The sequence below is a fragment of the Amyelois transitella genome, chromosome 10 (genome assembly GCF_032362555.1).
Source record: "Amyelois transitella isolate CPQ chromosome 10, ilAmyTran1.1, whole genome shotgun sequence".
NCBI lineage: Eukaryota > Metazoa > Arthropoda > Insecta > Lepidoptera > Pyralidae > Amyelois > Amyelois transitella.
In genome coordinates, this window is record NC_083513.1 from 7,882,499 (window position 1) to 7,906,803 (window position 24,305).

Below are 24,305 nucleotides of genomic sequence, written 5' to 3' on the forward strand. Positions count from 1 at the left end.
TTATTTAAGTAACGCAGGAATCCGCAATACCTACTATTAACTACAGGGTAAAATTAATTTGAAATAATCAGCCTTTTAAGCATTCTATACAATATAGAATCTTAGTAGATAAGCTTTGAATGCGTTACCTAATTCGATTAAAACATAACTACTTACTACACTTACTGAAAAAATAGTGAAATCAAATGTAAGTACTCGTAAATCATGCCTTAACAAAAATCCGAGCCTCGAATCATATAACCTAAAAGTAATAGGTACCTACTTACCTAACTTTTCAATAAGAACCCCCAAAAAATACACGCAATATTTATTTTTCTCCTAGAACCATTTTCTTTTCCATTGTACTGACTCAATGAATTCTGTATACGCCCAACGCCCTTTTATTGCAGCATGATCTTCAATTTGAGCCCTCGTAAAATTTAATTTGATCATGCAACAGCCGAGTTGGGAAAACACAGTAAGTTTTTATTTGAGTAGGTGTAGCAATCCCAATCAACTCTGGGTGTAAATGTACCTGAAGGTATATTTGGACACGATTAGGTATGATTCTTTTAAGTTTGGTTTAGTGATAAATACACTCACATAAGGCTTTATCCGACTAACAAGCTATAAAGAACCAAAAGTCTCAAGATGCAGAAGTCATGGTAATTATAGATGGCTTATGATGGACTTGAGATTCAGAGATAGTGGCGGGTTTCTGGCCCTTCGCCTAAAAGAAGAATATTCATATAAGCATTTTCTTTGGTGACCTACTCTTACAATAAATGTGGGAGGGGAAACAGCTCGCATCCCCTTTCATCATTCATTACTCATCACACTTATGATCGAACGACACGGCGTGGACAGGTGAATTCCTATTCCACATCCTTTACCATATGAACAGCTAAGATTTGGAGAGGGATTTCCTAATCTCGTATATGAATTCGCTTAGTGTAAAAATCTGACTAACCCTCTCCAGATCTAGACTCACACAGGTCACAGGTGGCTGCGAGCTCCTCCCTAGAGAGAATGAGGACGCAACGAGGTCTAACAAGGTCTTAGATGATACAATAAGCTTCAAATATTTTAGTTGACTGAAGAACCTAGCTAACTAGACCCGTATTATAAAATTCCACTATTATAAAATCGCATTTCAGTCCAGTAAGTGCCTTATATTTTTTAGAATGCGCAAACAGTCGGCTCTCCGCGGCAAGCCGGGCGCCGCATATAAATAATTAATTCGTTTTAGCACACACAAGCTCGTACTTGGAGCTTGTAGCCGTACTACTGAAATTTTAAAGCGAAAACACGAATAGCAGCCTAAGGCACAAATAATGGAAATGAAGCCCATGTAGGTATTTGTTTTTTTTTTAATCTGCTGTATCTTGATAGGTACTGTGTGAATAATACGATATAACCGTTGGAAAGCTACGAACGAATCTTAATCAAATTTAGAACGTCCTGATGAAAGGTATTCTAAACCGATGAGCTTGCATGAAGAGAGTTAGGTACGAATGTGAACGAAGCGAATGATACCTACTTCATTAGGCATTCATACACCAGCAGGGATCACAGGCAGGTGGAGGATGTAGTCTCCACATAAATACCTCGATCACTCATTCATACAAAATAACGTCAATATTTACATTTGGTGGTGACATTTAAAGATTTCTACCAAATTATATTATTCCTCTAAAGACTACTAATTTATTACTATGATATAACTTATTGAAATTATGAAGTATAGGTACCTTAATTCGACTATTATTTCGTTATGTACAACTAAGTTTCTACTACCACAATCTCTATAAATAAAAATATAATTCGTGTCGCAAATCTGTGATCTCGTTACTTTATACTAGAGGTGTTCCCAGCAATATTAGTACTCATGTATTCAAAGGAATATTATGAAGCTGAGGTGATAAAACTATCTTAATTTCAGAACCAGTTATTTTAATCACTTGTTTAAACTAATTTGGGAAGTTACTCTTTTGATGTTCAAATAGTTTTGTGCTATTATGAGTTCTCATTAGTATGAGTAGGCTGGGTCTCTGAGATTTATTTCGCTTTTGAAAAACAAGATTTATTTCGAAAGCGTTTGTTTAATTTTATCCGCGTGAATTCGCCGGAGAAACGTTATACTACTTACTCTTAAACTTAAAAAGCTATGTCAACTAGTTTATCAAACATTCTTAATCCTGCCCGCCCGTAGCGCGCGAAGAGCTATATAAGAAAACGCGAATTAGCGATAGTCGCGATGACACGACAAAGCCAACAGTCTTAAAATGACTGAAGGTCACGGTCAGCTATATGGCTTTATGATGGAATTGGGATTCTAACATAACGCTTAGACAAAATAGATAGTTGATGGAATTGTAAAAAGTAAAAACACCTATGGTTATAACATTTTATTCCAGAAAAAAAACTTAACAATAACTTACACATTCGAGATTAAAAAAAAAAAGTCTCTGAGCAGAGCCAATACATAAATAATATGATTATATCAAACACATTTATAAAGTAAATATTAACATAAAATTAGGTTAATATATGGTGTCATTGTCTTAGCCATGGAATTAAACTCCAATCCATAGAAATCGCAATCCATCCAAATCCATTAAAATTGCTCCTAATTTTATGCAAAGTTTATGTATAATTATTTATGTACGCATAAAAATTTATATATTTCATTCGTGAGTTATAAGACTTTTAAATCTTCACGATTGCTGAGACTTTAAAAAAATGACGCGCTTTTCTATAAAAAAAGAGATCATTTGTACGAACATAGATTTCGTCGTATTGAATGAGTGTTTAAGAGAGAAGCCCTACAAGCGGTATATGTAATAATACTGCCAAAAATTTGAATCTCCGTGACTTACTTTGACTATTAACAATAAATAATTTACGATCGAACAGAACATCTAGATCATTTTTACAATACCTATATTGATTAACAAACACAAAATTTACAAATGAATCCGTCGCATGTATCAAAGCTTCAAATTATTACGTTTTAAATTACAGTATAATATGGTAACATTTCTCACTCATAGGACACATATTGCTCAAATATTTCAAAGGCCATTCAAAATACATTTAGTTCAGTTTCGCAACATAGCGAATTACATGAACAATGCTTTTATTAGTAATATCCCATAATTACAATTTTTTCAGAGGCTACCATAAGAATTTACAAAAATCCGTGTCTAACACATTTATAATTATGCATCTGAAAGCCAATGTAAAGAAACAAACTCATTGAAACTAATGTGTGTAATCACGGCTCAACATAAACTGGAAACCAATTAGGGTTACATAATTTAACCTCTTCAATACAACGCTGCAACCAATTCTTACTGACATGCCTCGCTTCCTGCGGCACTTTACACTTCAACTTTTGCATTTTCTTCAACTTTATCACGTTACTATTGTGTACCACATAATCTACATCCATGTTCCTTACAGACTTATCAACAGTTCCACCGTACGCAATCCAATGTCTTTCAAAATGGTTCCTTTCGTCTTCAGGAAAACTTATAAAATCAGGGTAAAATCCAATACAAATATTTTTAAAGGGAGACGGCAGTGGATTTTCAGGGTAATGCTGAATTCTAACTTTTTTCGTCTTTTGTGTGTCTTCCATCTTATTATCATCATCGTTGTCCGATATGTCATTGTGCTTTCTCTTTATTGGTGACTCTGTCTTTTTGAAGAAACTCTGTATAGTATTAGTTTTTGATATTTTATCTGATTCCTTTATTTTCATTGGAGATTTAACATTATTCTTGTTATACAAATTTTTACTACTATTGCCAATTTTACCTTGCTTTGAATCCATTGGACTTTTTGTTATTTTTGTATCAGTTTCATCAACGCTCATATTGCTAGAATTGCTTTCATCTGACGAATTAGTCGAGTTTAAATCATTTTTCCCTTTAGCTTCAACGTTCCTGTCAATTTTTTCTTTCGGGCTTTTCGTTTTAATCTTTGGCGATTCAGTATCACCTGTTCCATCAGCTGCAAGCTTGTTTAAAAGTGAAACATCAGTTTTTTCCTTAGAAGTGTTGAACAATTTCTGGAGTTCTTCAAAATTGGTTGCCGTTTCCCAGCACTTATCGTCTCGTATTCTTGTCACTCTTGGGAATCGAACTGATATACCGCCGGCCGTATGTATGTTTGCTTTTGTCAGTTCCGTGCCTGAAAACGAAAAATAATTATACATAAATAATGTTGTTAGTATACTTCGTGCGCCTTAATTCTGTCAAAATATTCACTTTTTATGTTATTCCCATATCAAAGCTATATTACTGCTAATTTATTTTTTTGTGTGAAAGAGTAACAAACACACACACATCACATCACATCCTTACAAACTTTCGTAAATTTTCTAATATTATAGCAGGAAAAATGATGTTGGTCTTTTATCCTATCTCTGCGGCCTACTGGTCATCTTACCAGGATTTCACACCAATGATTCAGATTAAGCTGCATCTTGAATGTTATAAATTTTACAGATCATCCTATAACATTACAAAATTAACTTTTTACACTACTGCTACATTGCCTCTTACAGTTACAAATACAAGGCAAGACTGCTGAAACATCCAAAAAGAACTAGCAGGGCAGCAGCATTTCACGTCTATTATATCTATAGGACTATACGTCGATAAAGGAAGCGACGAGATATTTTCAATGAAGACTCAACATTATAGAGACTGACTACACAAAACATAGACTGTTCTCCACTGTGAGTAGCAACCTTTACTCAGACTACCACCATCACATCTGGTTATAGACTAAAGGGTTGATTGCAGGATTAACTGAGAAAAAAATTATAAATAAACAGTACTAAAACAAAAAAATTACATACCAGTTATCTCCCAAACAGGCTGCTTTCTTGGGTCTTTAGCAACAAAATCGGGCACCATTCCTTTGTTACACTCCAACCAATGTGGCAGTTTGTTATAATCTTGCGAAATCTTCTCCATCAACGGTGATAATTCTTTCTGGAGGCGGTCTAAGGTGCTGTCGTCGTGGCCTGTATGGACTTTGGTGACGGTCAGCCATTTCTTACGGCGAGAGTCGTAACAACCCATTAGGAATACCGACATCATGCCTCCTTTTTTGCCAGTACCTGAAAATGGGTATTGATTTGTTTAAATAATTTATATGATTACTTTATTATTAATATTGGTATATTTAAATGTGCTCGGGCCCATAGGGACCCAGGTTCGTGGGGCCGAAGCCAAGATGAAGACGCCCGTTGGTACCTTTTGCTCTAAAATGAGATGGCTGCAGCTCTTTTTATAACTTTAACAAAATTATGCAGTTTATGGGTATCTGAATCCGAATGATTGCAAATTTTATTCAAATACAGGGTTGAATAGGAACAGCACATCTTTTTTTGATTTGAGTTTGAGGTTTAACAACGCATCTAAATGCGACTTTCAACGCATGAATAAATGCAAAGTCAAGTTGGATACTGTGTGGTAGTAGATCACAAAACTTTGCCATATATTTTTACAATATTAAGGTTTTTGAACCTGAGTTAGCAGCAAAATGCCAATAGCTCTAAATTCAATAAAGAAGATCTGTAATTAAAGGAAAGATAATTAATAATTTATTTTTATAAGGCATCCTCAATGAATATATGTGCACTACGTTTTTAATATGGATTTTTTTTATATTTTGGTTAACTGGAAGAAATCCCAATTGGAATAAGTCCGCCATTGTACATATTCCTTTAAATCCAATGACTGTTTTGTAATTTGTTATATTTCTTTTAATATACAATATAGAGTTTACAAACAAACAAACAATAATTACCAAACCAAGCACCAAGAACTACTAGGTCGGCTGTATCAGCCATGGCTCCATCAAATAGATAGTCTTTCTTCACCTTCAGCCAATGACGCTTTCCAGGCTCATATAGGGATTCCAGGTCTTTGAGTACCAATCCTTCCAACCCCAGTTGAAGTACCTGGAATTAAATAAAGTTCTTGTTGAAAAGATCTGCTTAGAGAGCCTCAAATGAAATCGTATAATGAAGACACTTTTTTTACAGTAGTTTAAACCTCGAAGTAAGTAAAGAGATAATTAATCTAAGATACTATATTTTAAGATAAAACATATAAACATCGAAGACCCTGGTTATTCCGGAAAGGTTTATTTCTCATTATGCCATAGCTGTAATCCAAATTTAGGACCTACTGTAACACAGAATAGGCCTCAACCACTGTGCAACAGAGGCCGCAAACATTACCACACATTGCGAATTTAAACAATTAAAATGAATTAATAAACAAAACAAGATCTTACCTCTGCAATCATCTTTGCTAAATCTGCTGGTTTCCTAATTAATTTTTGTTCAGACAGCATAACATGATTCTTCACTTCAGTCATATGCTCCTCAAGTAATTGTCTCCTCTTCCTTATTGGAACATCAAGAAGTACTTTTCCATTATAATATAATATATCAAATACAAACAAGCATACTTGCGCATCTTTGAATTCTGATTGCTTATGTACACCTAGTGTACCAAATGGCAAAGGTTTACCAGTGTTCACATCAATCATCAATACTTCCGCATCTAATATCAAATCCACAGCTTCAGGGAACGCCTTTGGTAAATAATCCCGAAAATGACTAACTTTATGAGGCATAACTGGTTTCAAGGCACGTGAGAAATATCGAAAGTCATCACCTTTTTTATGCACTTGTACTCTTTCTCCGTCATATTTGATTTCAGAATACATACCGTTGGGACATTTTTTCATAGCCATTTCTACAGATTTGCATGCTTCAGCCAACATCGGACGCACTGGGGTCATAAGAACAATTTTAGCTAAAACGCTGTCATGTGTAGCATCTTTGTGTTTCACTCCCGTACCCTTATTTAATACTCTGTCCAAAATTATGTCTAAATCTCGAGATGTTTGATACACATTGTAAGCATCAGGATGTACTCCTTCCAAAATATGTTTAGGCCCAGCATTTATTCTCAGATCTCCTTTAATCAGACGTATTAACATCGTAATATCTTTCTCTGTGCATAGTTTTACAATCTTTTTAAAGTGATATATTTGTTCCTCTTCTTTTGTCAACTTTGAAAGTTCTTCAAGAAAGTCTTCAATGTCTTGAATTGTTAATGAACTTTCTTTACTAGGTTGAACATATTTAGATTTTAAAAAGAATGTTCTTATGGTTTTGGCTACATCACCTTGCTCTAAATCAGTCAGCATATCTTCATGATCTGTACCAAATATTTTAGAAAATAGTTTTACTAATTGTTTACTTTTGAGATTGTACACTCGTTTTGACATTTGAGGCATCAGTAATTTACACCAGAGACCAAGATCACCCTTAAAAGATTGTCGGTCTGTACCATTAGTGAAGAAATTATTTACAGTTGCTGTTTTGTCAGTATATGCATCCACTTTAGAAATATTTTTGCAGACTGTACAGAATGTTGAGAATTTATTGTCATCAGTTTGAATATGAGTCGTCTTTTCTTTATCTTTTTCTTTCACAACTTTAGTATCAGTACTGTTTGTTTTTACTTTACATTCATTTTTTAACACTTTAGCTGTATACTTTCCACTATTTTTGTCAGCGTAAAGCTTTTCCATAGTGTTTATTTCTTTTATTAATTTCTCTTGGTCTTCTTTGCTCAAAGTGTCCCAATTGCCTATGTCTTCTATAGAATCTATTCGTTTTGTTGTTGGCCTTTGCTTCAAAAGCATGTTCATGAAGCAAGGAACATGGTACCATGATTTCATTTGTTGATTGTCTCCATAAGGACTTGCAACGATTTTGGCCAAACGTAATTCCCCACCAGGACAGTTGGTTTTACATAATTTACAAGAAGCCCTACCTCCTTTTGCTCTGTCTACGTAAAATGGTGTAAAATCTGCCATTTTTACCACAAAACAGGGCATAAATTGTTATACAATAAAACTCATCTTTTTATCAACAGTTTGTAGTCCTAATTTTCACCGGAAAACACAAACCCACTAAAATTAATAAATATGTTTTCTACTTCTTTCATGATATTTAAAATTAATTTTAAAAGCACATATTTAATTCCTTTCGCTGATCCATGATTGTTTTTAAAACACAAAACAGTTTTCGGCTTGTTTTCGACGAAGTAAGCAGTAGGCAGCTTACTAGTTGTCAAAATGACATTGGCGTAAGTAGTGTTGCGATAGGTGGTCGATGTTACTTAATTTCTTACTCCATTCGAAGTACTTTGAAGAATTATTTCAAAGGCGTGCTGTCGAAAATAAACTGTATTGTTATCCACGACGATTGTATTAATGACAGTACTGTATCACTGCTTATTTTAAATTTATTATTTTGAATTGATCCACGTCTTCAGTAAATAATGCCAGCGATTGAATTTTATTCAAAATCATGTAAAATAACAAAATTGATGAGCTATTTAATAATAAAAATATACTTTACATGTCGTGTATATGTAACCTTCGTTATTTTATTGACTTCCTTCACTAGAACTATACACATGCGCAGTAAGCGCCATTTCAACCTCCAATCCAACCTCTGACTCGGACTATCAGCTTAGACTGCGCTATTTTAAGTAAACAATGATGACGTGCAGGCAATTGGCGTTACTCATGTTCCTATAATTCAACGATAGGTATTACATTTATAACACATTCTTGTAGAGACTTGACGACGTAGTATGGTTATATTATGACAATGTGTAGGTAATGAAATTAAAGATAAATTGGCATCAATGATATGGTATGAAGTCCTAACAATGCTATTTATTTTATGTACTTAACTAAATATTTTATTTTTTTTTGTGTTCATCTAACTTACTATATTTTCCTTAATTATGATGCACATAAAGCAGACATTAAAAAAACACATACTACTCTGTGAAGAAAGTAGCAGGAAAAGATCAATAATACACAAACTGTTTGTTATTCATCCAAATTTATTTTATCACCTTCAAAATATGCTCCTTTAGAAACGATACACTTACGCCAACGAATAATCCAATCATCAAAACATTTTTTAAACGCTGTTTCCGGAATTGAGGTCAGTTCTCGCCGCGAATTCTCTTTTATGTCTTCTACCGATTGAAAACGGGTGCCACGAAGTGGTAATTTGAGTTTAGGAAAAAGAAAAAAGTCGGCTGGAGCCATATCTGGCGAATATGGTGGTTGCTCGATGGTATTTGTTGAGTGTTTGGTTAAAAATTCGTTCACAATGATGGCCTTGTGCGAAGGTGCATTATCATGGTGCAAAATCCAAGAATTTTCTTTCCACAAATCTGGCCTTTTTCGTCGGATTTGCTCTCTTAAACGCCGCATAACACTCAAATAATATTCCTTATTTACCGTTTGACCTTCCGGCAAGAATTTCGAGTGCACAACACCGCGATAGTCAAAGAAAACAGTCTTTGACTTTTGAACGACTTTGGCGTGGTTTTTTCGGTTTCGGTTCAGTTGGAAGGCGCCACTCCGAAGCTTGTTGACTAGTTTGCATGTCAAACTCGTAAACCCACGTCTCGTCACCAGTAACAATGCGTTTCATGAATGTTGGGTCGGAATTGACTCGTTCTAGCATGTCCTCAGCGACTCTCATGCGATTGAGTTTTTGAAAAAAATTCAGGTCTTTTGGGACTAGCCGAGCGGCAACATGTTTCATACCCAAATTATTAGTTAAAATGGTACGGATCGACTCGTGAGATACAAAAAGTTCGGTGGCTATCTCTCTCAAAGTTGAATGAGGATTTTCAGTCACTATTTCCTTCACTTTTGCGATGTTAACTTCAGTTGCAGACGTTGATGGCCTACCAGAGCGAGGCAAATCTTCCATCACATCTCGACCGCTTTTGAACGCTTTGTACCACTCATAAGCACGAGTTTTTGATAAAGTCGATTCACCGTAAGCCTTCTGTAACATTTTCAGTGACTCCGAACACGATATTCCATTGGCAATGCAAAATTTAAGACAAACTCTTTGTTCGATGTTTTTATCCATTATGAAATTAGCAATACACACTAGATATGATATAACTAAAAATAGCACTGTATTTAATGTAAACAACAGATGCAACTCAAACTCCGCGCCAAAATGGAAAACAGTTGTGCCAATCTAACAACAACAAAAAAAACAAAAATTTGAATTTGGAACCATAAATAAATAATCCATTCCCGATACTTTTCTGACTGAATGTATATTATTTTCATTATTTACGGCCATAGAGTCAAAAGACTCGAAAGCTAAGTTAAGTTGGATGCCATAAAGATGGAATTGAGATAGCTACTGATAGTGCAGGTTGCAACAAGCGCTTAGTGGTCGAATCAGGTAAAAATGTGTCTTGCGCAGAAAGGCACAGACCAATAACTATTTTCGAAGTTAGTACTAAAATGTTTAAAAAAGTAAACTTCAGTAGGGCAGTACCACCAAATGCAGATTTACATGCCACTCGTCTGACCAATTAGTTCCAAAAATAACAAATTAGCTTATCATTGTGTAATTAACAATTATTTTTTCTTTCTTTTCAGCGTCATCTTGTCATCAAGAATTCAGCAGTGATGGCTCAAAGCATGGCACCCTAACATCACCACACTACCCTTCGCCGTACCCACCAAATACACATTGTCACTACGAGTTCTTCGGAAGAGGAAAAGAGAGAGTACGATTAATATTTCAAGATTTCTTTTTACACAAATCAGAAGACGGCTCTGTTGAGTAAGTGTCCAATTTTTTTTTTTAATTTGAAATACCTATATATTCAAGCCAATCTAAATATGTATTGGAGTGACTGACTGACTTATCAATACAAAGGTTTCTCAAGTAGGTAGGTACCTACCTTTAGTAGGTAAGAACTTTAAAGATGCGCTTTCCGAAATTTTCGCGGGAATCAAAATACGACTGAACAGGATAAATATTATTTTATTTGTTTTAGCAACTGGTATTTTTGAACAGGATTATGTTTTGCGCGAGTAGAGTTTTGTCGAGAGGTGGAGTTATTTTTTTGCGAAATTTTGTCTTTTTAACTGTAGGTAATTATCCGCGGGATACACTGCGGGCAAATATTTATCTTAATTGTGACTTGACAAACTTCTGTTGAAGTTGGCCCAAGTTGTGTATTTGTTACGTAAACAGGTAAATTTGGAATAAAAAGTACCTAACATCGGTCGTCTAAAATATAGTCTTTCTCTTTTTTCAGTTGCGCCAACGTAGATTCATTGCAAGCTTTTGTCAATGTAGACGGAAGGCTTGAGAAAGTGGAGACGTTCTGCGGTATCAATCTCCCGAAGCCAATCATGTCCAATGGTCCAAAACTCATGCTGGAGTTCCGGGGAACTAAGTCGTCAAGACATGCTAGAGGGTTTAAAATATCATATTCGTTTGTAGAAAGTAAGTAATTAAAAACAAACTATCCATCACATTACAGACTACATAGGTAGTTCATTATTATCTGGTGGTCATAGATGACTAGCTGTGCCCGCGACTTCGTCCGCGTGGAATAGTTATTTTGGGCATCATATTTATTTTTGCAAACATTCTCCTCGGCTTTATCAATTATAGCTGCTAATTGTTATGCGACTTGCCCACATCATTACCCGCGACGGAACGGAGACCGTATATAGTGAGATGAGAGGCCTTTGCATAGTAGTGGGATCTTACAGACTGATACTTTACTTTACTTTAAAATAGTAATATCTTCTAAGATGTTCATTGAAATTAAGTGATATCAAAGACAGTTGGTCACGCGTATTAGAAAGAACGCTGGTTCGCCGTATTAAATGTTTCGCTGCAAATTGCTTATAACGACTATATCTCAAAACCTATTCGTCTGATTTATATACTGTAAATGGCAATTTTAGTCTACATGAAAAGCCGAAAGTAATAAACATATTTATTTGGATAAGGATTAATACTGAATTAAAGAAAATTGGTTTCAAAATAACTTATGTTTATAATGAAATAATAATCTTAAAAAATGAACATAAAAGTGGTTATTGTAAGTAAACCTTAAGAGATAGATATATGCTCTCGCGGACTTTTTTGTGGCAAAAAATGAGTACTTCACATCTTTAGTACATTGTTTTACTATATCTTTGTTGGTTTGCGCAGCGTTCGCGTGGAAAGCTCGCAGATGGCCGACTCATTCAACTTTCACCTGCATTGTTGACGTTTCCCGTAGGAAATCCGGGATAAAATGTAGCCTATAGCCTTCCTCGATAAATAGACTATCTAACAGTGAAAGAATTATTCAAATCGGTTCAGTAGTTTCTGAGATTAGCGCGTTTAAACAAACAAACAAACAAACAAACAAAACAAACTCTTCAGCTTTATAATATTAGTATAGATAAATAATCAATGACAATGACCGAAATATTTTATTGAAACGCCTAATCGAAAATTTAAAAAAAATACATTAATGATGAACTTTGCAAGGAAGCCTATTACAGGACGGAGAAATATTGTGTCGCCCGAGACATCATGCTCCCATAAGTGCATGTGTTTTGTTTTGACATATTTTTACAGTATGTACAATTGTACAAATCTTATTATTTAATTTGACTTAATACACCTACTTGTATTCAGTATATAAGTTGTATAATACAAATTGAAATCATCAATCTTCTACTAATTCACATTTTTTTTAAATGTACTCAATGTGTATTCGTCCATGTTTCATATTTAAGATATACAATATTTGTAAATGACATCAGTCAGGTGAAAATGCTGTAGTGTAGTTTGTTCCGCCGCTTTTTCTCCACTTGCCCTCTGGAAGCAGTAGTAAATATAATTATACTTATGTTATGCTGAAGTCAAGAAGCTATAACTTGTAACTTATTTTAAATATAAATTTATTTTTATTTCTAATACGACGCCAAAAATATTGAAAAACTTATAAACTTACTTCAGGTGGTGATTTTGCGTAACTTACTTATTTAAATATTTATAATATCTAAAATGTAAAATGGTCCATTAATTCAATTGATCCAAAATATATTGCCAAACAATATATATATATTCAAATTATGTCAATTAACAGATCGCACCCGTTATGGGCATGACACCCTTTTCAATTCTGATTCTCACTAACTCTGATCCTAGAAAATGGCTTTAGCTATATTGAGAACAAATTCACCCCTGCATATCTACTTTACAAGACTATATTAAAGTAATAATATTTTTATTTTCAGATTTTGGAATAACCACAGGGAGACAGCTCAAGGAATTTCCATGCGCCTTCGTGTATAATAGTAGTGAATCGCGTAATGGAACTTTTGCGTCACCGAATTCCCCGGGACCATATCCCCGTGATACCGAATGTACATATTTCTTCCACGGTGGGGAGACTGAAAAAGTCCATCTGCACTTTACGAGCTTTGATGTAGAAGGTGTTCTGCCGTATGTATCTTATTTGCTTTAAGTACCTATATCATTCCTTTCTCAAGGCCTACCATGTGGTTTCCTAAATAGTAGAACAGGACCTCTCTGTTTTTTTCATGTTCCAGGGAGTCATTTAAATCATTTCATTAGAATCATTGATGAAAGCACTAACAATTTATGCTTTAATCCTTAAGAGCCATTTGACATCTTTCAACTGCGCAGTGCTGCTGTCATTTGTAATAAATTATTTTATTTAAAACAAAAAGAAAAATTTAAAAAAGTTCTCCATTAAATTATTATATTATATTACAAGCAATTAAATGGGCTAGTATTGTTAGATCAATGCTAAAATTGGTCACTTTTAAGAAATAATCGCTTTTGAACGTAGAATGAAAACATCTAATTTAATTATGCAACCCCAGTAAACTATTTTTTTTTATCTATACTAATATTATAAAGCTGAAGAGTTTGTTTTGTTTGTTTGTTTGTTTAAACGCGCTAATCTCAGAAACTACTGAACCGATTTGAATAATTCTTTCACTGTTAGATAGTCTATTTATCGAGGAAGGCTATAGGCTACATTTTATCCCGGATTTCCTACGGGAAACGTCAACAATACAGGTGAAAGTTGAATGAGTCGGCCATCTGCGAGCTTTCCACGCGAACGCTGCGCAAACCAACAAAGATATAGTAAAACAATGTACTAAAGATGTGAAGTACTCATTTTTTGCCACAAAAAAGTCCGCGAGAGCATATATCTATCTCTTAAGGTTTACTTACAATAACCACTTTTATGTTCATTTTTTAAGATTATTTTTTTATTATAAACATAAGTTATTTTGAAACCAATTTTCTTTAATTCAGTATTAATCCTTATCCAAATAAATATGTTTATTACTTTCGGCTTTTCATGTAGACTAAAATTGCCATTTACAGTATATAAATCAGACGAATAGGTTTTGAGATATAGTCGTTATAAGAAATTTGCAGCGAAACATTTAATACGGCGAACCAGCGTTCTTTCTAATACGCGTGACCGCCTGACCTAAATATGATGCCCAAAATAACTATTCCACGCGGACGAAGTCGCGGGCACAGCTAGTTTTGTCATATGAGTAGTAGTCTAATGAACACCTGAAAATTTTAGCCGAAATTAAATTTTAATAGTAGGTATTTTTATGATTTCAGGTGTGAAGCGGTGTCAGCTAGCGATTACGTTGAATTCTCAAATCATATGACTGAAGACAATAGATATGGTAGATATTGTGGGCAAATGAAAGAGTTTCATGTGGAATCAGAAAGGAATTTCTTCAAAGTCACTTTCAAGTCTAATGACCGGTTAGATGGAGCCGGCTTCAAAGCTATCTACCAATTTTTAGAAGTAACAGATGAATATCGAGCTCCAATACAAGATTTGGCTTCGTGCTCTGTATGTGAGTATCACAAAACGATTATCATATCATAAACCGAAATTTAAAACATAAATTTGGATCAATATTTTGTAATTGCTATAACAAAGTCTATATCTCTTAACATCAAATCGAAATAATGACTGCCGATTCAGTTCATAAAAATAGCACAATCTGTATTAAAAATGTTTGGTCTAACATTGACAATAAATAAGCATTATTAAAGTACATAATAAGATTATTATGTACTGACTAGATACTCAAAGTACCTAAAATTAGCCCTAGTTTATTTATTAAGTTTTTTTTCTGCTGTTTACTAATTGTCTTCTATTGACAGGTTTACTCGGTCGTTTCCTGATGCTGGCCACTGTCACATTAGCGCAGCTCTACCATCAACTATATCATCATTAAATAATAAAGTGATATTAGATTAATTGAATAGTTAATAATTCTGTATATTTTGTATAATAGTATGTGCCATACACATGTAATTACGTAGAATCGCAATTATTTTCTATAATATTATGTTTAAGTTTATCTCTATTACAACTAAAGCAATACGATATAAAACACAATAAAGATTTTATTCAAGGCACGTCGTAACAGTGAATTAAAATTTTGAAATAATTATTATGGATTTTCAATTTTTTTTTTTAATTACTAGTAAGTATCTGGATGTCCGGTGCTCGGTGGTAATTAGGAAACTATAAAAAGTAGATACATTCATAAAGGCACGTCATCATCCCTTGCGTGGTAGACAGAGACAACAGTCCTGAAAAGACGTTAAGCTTTATGATGAAATTGAGATTCAAACAGTGGCAGGTTGCATTGCCTACAAGAGGATTCCCAGGCTTATTATTACCCTTTAGTGGCCTTTAACGATATCCATGGGAAAGAAGAAGAAAAGTTATATTTTAAAGTGTCGAAAATCATGACACGAGACCATAAAAAGTAGAAAAATCAAAGCACCGTAACAAAAAACAAAAATCGGTGGACGTCTCAAGAACCATAAAATTAGTAAAAAAAAAAACTGTCTTTTGCCAGGGAAAGAATTCAGCGCATTTCTCGAAAGAAACAGGGGAAATTATCGATTTGTAGCAATCATTTTATATTGTTTTTAGGTGAAAATATGAAAAAAAAAAGAATTTGCCTGGATGTGGGACCCAGGTTTTATATATCGGTCACCCAGGTACTAAAGCTATTAAGTCTGGGCTACATATAGGAATGAAATAAATTATTTTTTAAACCGTAACGGCCTAGCCAAAGAAAAGGAAATACAGAAATGACACCTTAAAATCGTTTAGCCTCGGCCAGTGCGGGATACGAAAAAAAATTTAAAAAGTCTACATTTTTAATAAAAAAAGGTCAAAACCCACGCTATGATCTGTCTAGAATTAGGTAGACTAGTGAGATAGAAAGATTTATAATGTGATTGGAGGAACAAGTTAAATTAACTCTGACATTTTCTTCCTAGGGGCGTAGTCGATTAAACTTTACCGAAGGTACGTATTGCACAGCGTGATTGCAAAACTTAAACTCCTTGTCGCTCTAGTCTAGTGCAGTGGAACTTTTTATATTCCCGCGCGCCGCACTAGTACTTCAAGTCAACAGGTGCGGTGGCGCTATAATCGCAACAGGGAATGGTTATCCGTGGTTGGTTCATCGCGCCCCTCTCTCCTCTCCACACCTCCATTCGATTTCGATTCGACAAACGTCAGTTCGAGTTCGTTCGCCTTGTGAGTTGTTAGTGCTGCGACGTGCGCTATTTCGTCCTCGAACCGCGTAACTTTTTTTGCGAAGTTCTGACTGGGATTGCACAGAAATCGTGTTGTATTTCAGTGAAGTGCACGAACGGAGTATTTCGGCACTTGTTTAAGTGATAAGTCGTGTGGTACTGTGCGTGTGGTTTTGGTCACAGGTGTCGCATTCCACGGGGGACGCCGACGCAGCCTCCGTTCTTGATATTATAGGCAGGTGAACCGCTATACTATTTGACGTGAGTATTAACTTTCATTAGGACCTCGAGTACCTAAATCATACATCAAAGTATATTGAAACTTTGTTTGAATAACAGGTGTTCCGTTTATGACTTTAAGAGGACAGTTTGTAAGGTACAAAATAATGTAATAGGTGCTACAGCGTACCCCCTTTCAGCCAAACATACAATATAACTGTAGTGTATTTGCGAAGTTATTTTCCTTTTTTCGCGATAGACAGAGGTAAGGTGCCCTAGCTGCAAATTCAAAGACCCCACACAAAAAGGTAACCCTCAAGGGGACAGGTTTCCCTCTCTCTTGGAAAACTAGAGCCCTGATAAGACATATTCCTTATCAAAGTTCATGGGATAAAACAAACCACTTGAGGCTACCCAATTACTTACTTGGCCTGGAAAGAACGATTCTGATTTGCATCGTTGGCAGGAAGGACAAAAGCACTATAAAGTAATTACGTACATAAGTAACTTATCTATGCTATAAAACGTTATTCGACGTCTTTTCACGACTGTTGGCTCTGTCTACCTCCATTAGCGATAAAGACGCCATGCAAAAAGCTATGTAGGTATACAGTCTTCACTTTGACAGGACCCCGAGGTGCATTATCGAAAGATGATCCTGCCCCGTAGCAAAGCACACGCGATGCCGTTTTTATCGCGTGAAAAATTATCTTTGTTTCGCTTTTCATTGTGACTTGAAACGGGACAACAATAATTTTCGCGCGATAAATAGGTACGGACCTAATATGTGAGGATGTTACACGAAGCGATTCCCGTTTTTAGCTCCACTTCCCAGGGGAACCTAACCTCTATTGGAACCGGCACATTCAGGCAACTGGATCTGAAACTACGGACCTAACCATACGTCCAGTTGCCTGAATTTCATTCACGATTTTTTCCCTCACCGTAAGAGACTCTGTAAACGTACCTATTACCTAACATCGACTATTTACATTTATACAATAAATATATATACCTAAATGATTTAATGTTTCCAATAAATAAAACCTAATTACCAACTAGTAGAACAAAAGGTAATGTCTGCAAACAATTCTTCTCTTGTGCAAAGACCAACAAATAATAACAATGATGTCATCCATGTATCATCAAAATATCGATCTTCATCACGCAATCAAAAATGATCAAATCTATTGTTCAGCATATATTTTAGTAATTAATCTATTGTCCTTTTTGATTAGGGTTTTTACGCAGTACAAATAGTTATTTATAAAAAACAGTATTTTACTAATACTGAGTACCTACCTACCTATTCGTTTGTGTATTGTTTGCAATGATTAGAAATTAAGATGAAGCAATAAATGTATTTCATGTGAAATAAATTGTTTTGAATCTTTATGTATGCAGGGATCTTGGCAAGTGAAAGATGAAGTCACTGCCTATTCCGCCAAGAGAGAGGCGGATTAAATGTACTTCTTTACTTTAACTTTAGAGCCTAAGAATGCGTTGCTGGTGTTAGATTGTGATGTGTTACGATGGCGGTTGATCATGATAAATGACCATTAGTCAAAAAGAATTATAGTTGTACACGTTCTAGTACCTACATGTTAGTTTTCTGCTTAGAGTACTTTAATGTCAGGTAAATCAGATTCCCGAAATGTTAACGACAATAGAACCTAAAACTAAATCAAATATGATCGCACGGGTAGCATTGATAGATATGAAGCTACCTCATAAAACTCTCCTTCCAAAATTTTCAACAGGACCAAAATCCGTCCCCAACCTTCCGATATTAGCTCATACATACATACAAACAGAGAGAATAGGGGGACCTCGCTTTATAGTAGTGATTTTGAGTACATTGGATAAGAGTCAATACTCTTACTTTGAAAATCGTCAAGAGATCGGCGAAGAGAAGCAGGTAAAAAGTTTCAACGTTTTCTCGTTGTTCATTCCCGGATTGATTTTACTATTTAATAGAATAAAATGAAATGGCCATTAGCCTAGGTGGTAGGTACATGTTTAACTTCTAACATCCAAACACTTATTCGAGGACCAATAAATACTTCGTATTGACAACACCGCTGTCACAACTAGTTAAGGCTTAATGCTAAATTACAATTACTTGCAGAATGCAGATCGAATTTACGACTACTTGCACTATGATTATGGCGCGAAAATATTTTACTTTTATTTCCACGACACACTACCATTAAACCATTTATTGTGAATCCTATCGCGCGTTAAGATTCCTCGAGGAAGCTTCTAATGATTGGTTTTGCAGGAAGTAAAGGCATTAGACATAAAACAAGAGAGATCGTAAACATGTTTCCTATTAATTACGCGATGATGATGACCTGGTCTCTAAAAAGTTAGGAGTAAGGTTGAGAATTGCCTGGCTTTGGACAATTAATCCAGAAATCTATTGGGAATATCATGAAGCAGGTATTGAAGTACAATTTATAAATCGACTGTGTAGAATGTACCGTAATAGTGCAGGCGAGGCTGCAATCATTTGTAAAAATTAGTAACGCTGGGACAATAGGTGTAATTTGACATAAATTTGTTCTGCATAAATCTTGAACTGTGTAGCTTGTAAGCTGGAATGCTTAGGTTTTATTATTCCGCATAATTAATGAATTTGAACTGCATAATGAAAATTACGAAGCTTCACGCCCATCAAAAATATCTTAGAATACAAATAATTTGATAAGTCCAGTTGCCCAAAAACTCCGACCATCGAAAAATTTTCACATCAAAATGTTTTTATAAACTGGAATCCTAAATCTTGCCAAAGTCATTGAACTTTTAATTCTCTCTTCCTATTCAGGTACACGTTCTTTTATAATGTAAATTCTCAATAATACTCCCTACTGAGCATTTTAATTGTTTAGGAGATATGACCGATTCACAGGCCGTCGACATTTTTTGGTAATGCTCAATTTAACTACCAAAAATGTTCCGCTGTGAATGGTGATAATATTTTTAATATTGTGTGCGGCGTAAGTAAAAAAAAAAAAAAACACTGAGCACTAAAGTCAACTATCTCAGTACATTTGAATTTAATGGTATAATGAACTGGTTTATATCTACAATAGGTACAATTAGTTAAATTTAGTTATAAGAATAAGGTAATTTTCCATACGCAATGAAAAAATAAAATGAGTTTCTTAGTCATAACAAAATTTCTCATATGAAAAGTGAAAGGGTTGGGGTACAAAATAAAAAATAAATACTTTAGGAACCTTGGAGCCTTCCGCTTGTGACCAGCGTCTGTTGTTTGGGATCTTGAATCAATTTCATGTTTTATTATGTACCTTAATATTTTAGATCAAAATCCTACTAATCCTACTAATATTATAAAAATGCGAAAGTTTATGAGTATGTCTGGATGTAGTACGGATGTTTGTTACTATTTCACGCAAAAACTACTATCCGATTACGATGAAATTTGGTATGTAGGTAGCTGAAGTCCCGGAACAACATATATGCTGCTATTATCCCGTAGTTCCCGCGGGATTGATAAGGTTTCCATGCGGACGAAGTCGCGGGCGGCCTCTAGTATCCGTATAATAGTAAAAAACACGTTCGTAGTTTTGGACGAGCTGGCGAAACAAATACAATTTAAATATTTGTCCATAACAGAAATCTATAATATGAAGCTGATGATATCTTTCAAGTCATAACAATGACTGCCACAGATTTTATACGAATAAGTAAAATGTTAGTAACCAAACTGTTATGGATTCGTTTTGCCCGGTAGACCCGCAGCTCTCCTTGTTCCAGAGATAGACAGTCCCCTGAATAGCGGCAGGAAGAAATAAAATAAAGAGATTACAAAAATACGCTCTTTACTTTTCCACTGACAATACAAAACACCAACAAAACACTATTCAAAAAATGACATAAAAGAATCATTTTTAACTCTGATCTTTTTGGTTATCCCCAACACAAACTGACTCCATGATATATATTAAATTACTTAGGTACATTGTCTTAGAATATTTTATTGTCCTGTCAAGTAAAGGCCAGTATCACATTGCCCTTGTACTATATTGCTTTGTACACGACTTGGTTTAACAATAATGCTAATTCTATAATACATTTCTAATAGGTCATATTATCGAATAATCCATTCCTAGTAATATTGGAAAAAAAATTGTCATTCCTTTAAAAGACCTTATTTCTTTTAAGTAACTTGGTAATAAAACCTCATTTCATAGTTTGCATTTCCCTCTTTTGAAAAAAAAATCCTCATTCTTATAATAATTTAGCTTGAAGCTTCAAAGTTTAGTTATGTGGTGTGTCCGATAAGACACCATATACTAGAAGTAAATATGAATAAGTACAAGGTTAACATGTTATGAGAATTTTCTTGCTTAAAATTCAACAAAGTCATTTATTCTGTTATCTATAGTCTTTAAAAAGGTTTTTTTTATTCTTCAAATATTAACTTTTTTTTTCTATGAATTATTATTAAGCACATAACCAGCATTCTAATGGACCATGTCGACAGGAAAAATTAAATGGCTTTTAGTAAAAGCCAGTGAAATCAAACTTTCATTTAAGTACAGCAGCACTCATGGTATGATAAACGCCCCATTATAACGTTTAATGTGTCGCAATAAGAATGTGGCAAACAACATCGTGATTTTAAACTAATTATCCAATTTGTCATCCTAGCGTTCGTGTAGAACAAGTCGGGTACAGTCGTTAACAATATTTTATTTAGTAGGCGTTTTGTGATAGTTGTATGATGTAATATGCACGATACTTTTTAGCATTATAGTACTTATAAATTTAAGCTTTAGATGTAAAATCATTTTGTTCAAATACGAGTTGGTTGCACCTATGCAGATCTGACCTTTTACATCTGCCACCCTATTGTCAATTATTGTCATTAGTCATTACGGTTTTGCTTGCAGGAAAAAGAAAACGTACTTTATAATTAAATTAATACAATCCTGTTTAGAAACCAAGTAGTATTACTATTGTCTTTAGGATTATGCATGACTGAAACAAGATTACTACGGAAAAATAGCTCTTTTACTCTTCATTTCTGAAAATAACTCCGCACTTTTCCATTACCCCTTTTAAAAGTGAAGAAACAAACAAACATAGTATTTGTCATATTGGAATGGACTGGCATAAAATGCTTCTCGTAATAAATGAAATAGGTGCTTTACCACTTTAATGGTCACCACACTCCGATATGCCATAACAGGTTTAAATCTGCGTCTAGATAAACAATACTGATTACAGGATTCGTGATTTCTGTATCTTTATCTCGGTAAAATAATAATCTAAAATAACACAATAATATCATTTAAATATGACTATTTATGAGCTCCTAGATTCAGGTTTTATAGCGTTTTGGAATAGGTTACTAAAGGTCACTTTTATGTACAGATTATGACATAGTAAATTGTAATAGAGTAATCTGAAAATAATATAAAGCTTACAAACTTGGGATTCTTTTTTAAGGCGATGGGCTAGCAACCTGTCACTATTTGAATCTCAATTCTATCATTAAGCCAAATAGCTGAGCGTGGCCATTCAGTCTTTTTAAGACTGGTGGCTCTGTCTAACCCGCAAGGGATATAGACGTGACTATATGTATGTATGTATGAAAATAATTCAACAAAATGCCTACCAAAATGTATAATTTCTTTGGCCTATTTCTTTCTTGGACAACTTCGTTCTTTGTGTATGTAGGACAAATAAAGTAAGTATGTACGTACTTTTATATTTGTGGTCTTATACCATCACTGACCTCCAGTTATTTATACATTGGACGGGCTGCTGTTATGTATTGTTGTGCCGATATGAGTGTCGCCATTTTGGTGCTAAAAGCAAATTTATACGATTGTCCATTGAACTAAAATTGGTGATGTGTGTGTAGCGAGTTTTACAAAAAAATAAACATTTCCTCGTGTTTATAAAGCTCAATTTTCACAAATAAATATGAATATACACTTAAATTTTAATTAATAATTAAAATTCGCTAAAAACTTTGCCGATGTCACAATCTCTTACGGTATGCATTTGCAATGAACGACAAAATCAGTTTTCGGGACAATCGTAGTGAACGCAGTGGCGCTTCAACTTGCTACACAAAATTAGTTGTCATTTACATATATGGAACATCCTGTAGGTAGAGGTCAGTGTATACCATAAAAAATATAGTAAACTAAGGAAACTTTAAGTTAACTTTCTATTTATAGTTTTCTTGACCCAGAGCTCGTTCCAATAATATTAAAAAGAACTAAAAATTGAGACATTATTGATAGTGATGAAGTGTGCGTAAAAATTCTTTCGAAACAATCAGGAGACCTTTAATTTCTTAAAGCTTTTAGTTCCCTCGTACTTTTTGGTTTCCAAAATGACGAATAATATATGTTAAGTCCGTAACTTAACATTTTCTAATCTGTGATTGCTATTTTTCCAATTACGATACAAAGAATGTACACATGTGCATCCCTACAACGATTTAAATCAATAAAAATTGTAACTTCATATTGAAAAAAAAAAGAAAAGTGATTAATTCATGTGGTTTATGCAGTAATGTAGACTATTACTGCATAGAGGTTATTAAGTACTCGTAAACTAGCATTATAGACAGTTTATAGTATTAAAGGTTATGGGAAAGGGAAACATATAGGCATATTAACTTTAAAAAAGGATGTATACGATTGCCAGTAAATTTTATTTAGAGCATCGCAAGAAATTCCGAGTAATCTGTAATGCGAGCAATAAAATTACACGCATTACATACATTTGTCATTATTGGACCGCATAATGAAATCACAAGTCAAAGATGAAACAGAATGATACTTCACATATGTATAAAGTTAATTCTCTTTTATATTTTGGGTTTCTATATGCTAAATCGCTTTCTATAGGCTTATGGTCAAGGTAGAAAATATAAGCTATAATTATCGTATGCATCTCTTAAAAATTATTGGTTAGTTTTTGTGTTGCAGCGTAAATTTTTAATAAGGATTTTATCAAATCCGATGTTAATTTCATTATCCGTTCTTTTTTTTCCAAATAATATTCGTTTTCTCTTTTTAAATGCTAAGTGATTTAGTATACGTTTAACCTTATAAAATCTGTCCTTGTCTCTTATAAAACAGTGTTTGTGTTCTCGTTATTTTGTGATGAAATATATCGATCGAGATCCACATTAAGAATCATTGCCCATTATTATGCTCAATTTGAACCCCTTTTTCTTGTCTTGAAATACTTTCAATCATCGAGGCAGGTAAATCAGTCAAATACTAAACTATTTCTTGTACCTTTAAGTATGGTTACTATACTTCTTCGTCAAGATTTATTTATCTTTCGTTGTGTCTTTAGTTAGCGCTTTAATAATATGTAATTACTTAAGTAAACTAAGTTGAACCTACGTCACCTTTGGCGCCCTGTCCTGCATTCAATTCAATTCTCTGAAAATATTACTTCACTAAGCCACATTAAATTGAAGCTTGAAAGTGCTCGTGACTTAATATTACTTATCAGACTGAAAGACCTTTATTTTGTGGTAATAACAGTAGTTTCTAAATTGATATCGACTAGG

General features: G+C 34.2%; 3 protein-coding genes across 4 annotated transcripts in view; 2 read left to right on the forward strand and 1 right to left on the reverse strand.

Moving 5' to 3' along the window:
• The window catches only part of LOC106136367 (suppressor of lurcher protein 1), a 208,658-nt gene extending 193,402 nt beyond the window's left edge, over positions 1-15,256 (forward strand). The window contains exons 10-14 of the mRNA XM_060946265.1: positions 10,519-10,705; positions 11,187-11,377; positions 13,177-13,384; positions 14,555-14,799; positions 15,113-15,256. Of these exons, the coding sequence (XP_060802248.1) occupies positions 10,519-10,705; positions 11,187-11,377; positions 13,177-13,384; positions 14,555-14,799; positions 15,113-15,186 (905 nt within the window). The 3' untranslated portion in view covers positions 15,187-15,256. The remainder of the gene's footprint in view (positions 1-10,518; positions 10,706-11,186; positions 11,378-13,176; positions 13,385-14,554; positions 14,800-15,112) is intronic.
• Positions 2,411-8,558, reverse strand: LOC106136405 (DNA ligase 3). Of its 2 annotated transcripts, XM_060946031.1 has the most exons (5): positions 8,444-8,558; positions 6,298-8,252; positions 5,806-5,959; positions 4,850-5,113; positions 2,411-4,176 (listed from the first exon to the last, which is right to left on the reverse strand). In XM_060946031.1, exons 2-5 carry the CDS (start codon positions 7,915-7,917, stop codon positions 3,257-3,259), a joined length of 2,958 nt encoding a protein of 985 aa, XP_060802014.1. In that variant the 5' UTR covers positions 7,918-8,252; positions 8,444-8,558; the 3' UTR covers positions 2,411-3,256. The 2 variants fall into 2 exon arrangements, with proteins under 2 accessions (XP_060802014.1, XP_013192403.2); XM_013336949.2 differs by having other exon boundaries at positions 6,298-8,535.
• A 1,258-nt stretch (positions 15,257-16,514) lies between the features above and the next one.
• Positions 16,515-24,305, forward strand: part of LOC106136403 (cadherin-99C) — a 142,249-nt gene continuing 134,458 nt past the window's right edge. The window contains exon 1 of the mRNA XM_013336946.2: positions 16,515-16,771. The gene's annotated coding sequence lies outside the window, so the exon portion shown is untranslated. The remainder of the gene's footprint in view (positions 16,772-24,305) is intronic.

What these genes read in the sequence shown, in the direction of transcription:
- LOC106136405 (XM_060946031.1), bottom strand. Translation starts at nt 7,917, where the DNA reads ATGCCCTGTTTTGTGGTAAAAATGGCAGATTTTACACCATTTTACGTA. An exon ending in TAGCAAAGATGATTGCAGAG is followed by an intron (nt 5,960 to 6,297) that starts GTAAGATCTTGT and finishes ATTTAATTCCAG; the next exon opens with GTACTTCAACTGGGGTTGGA. An exon ending in AGTTCTTGGTGCTTGGTTTG is followed by an intron (nt 5,114 to 5,805) that starts GTAATTATTGTT and finishes ACCCATTTTCAG; the next exon opens with GTACTGGCAAAAAAGGAGGC.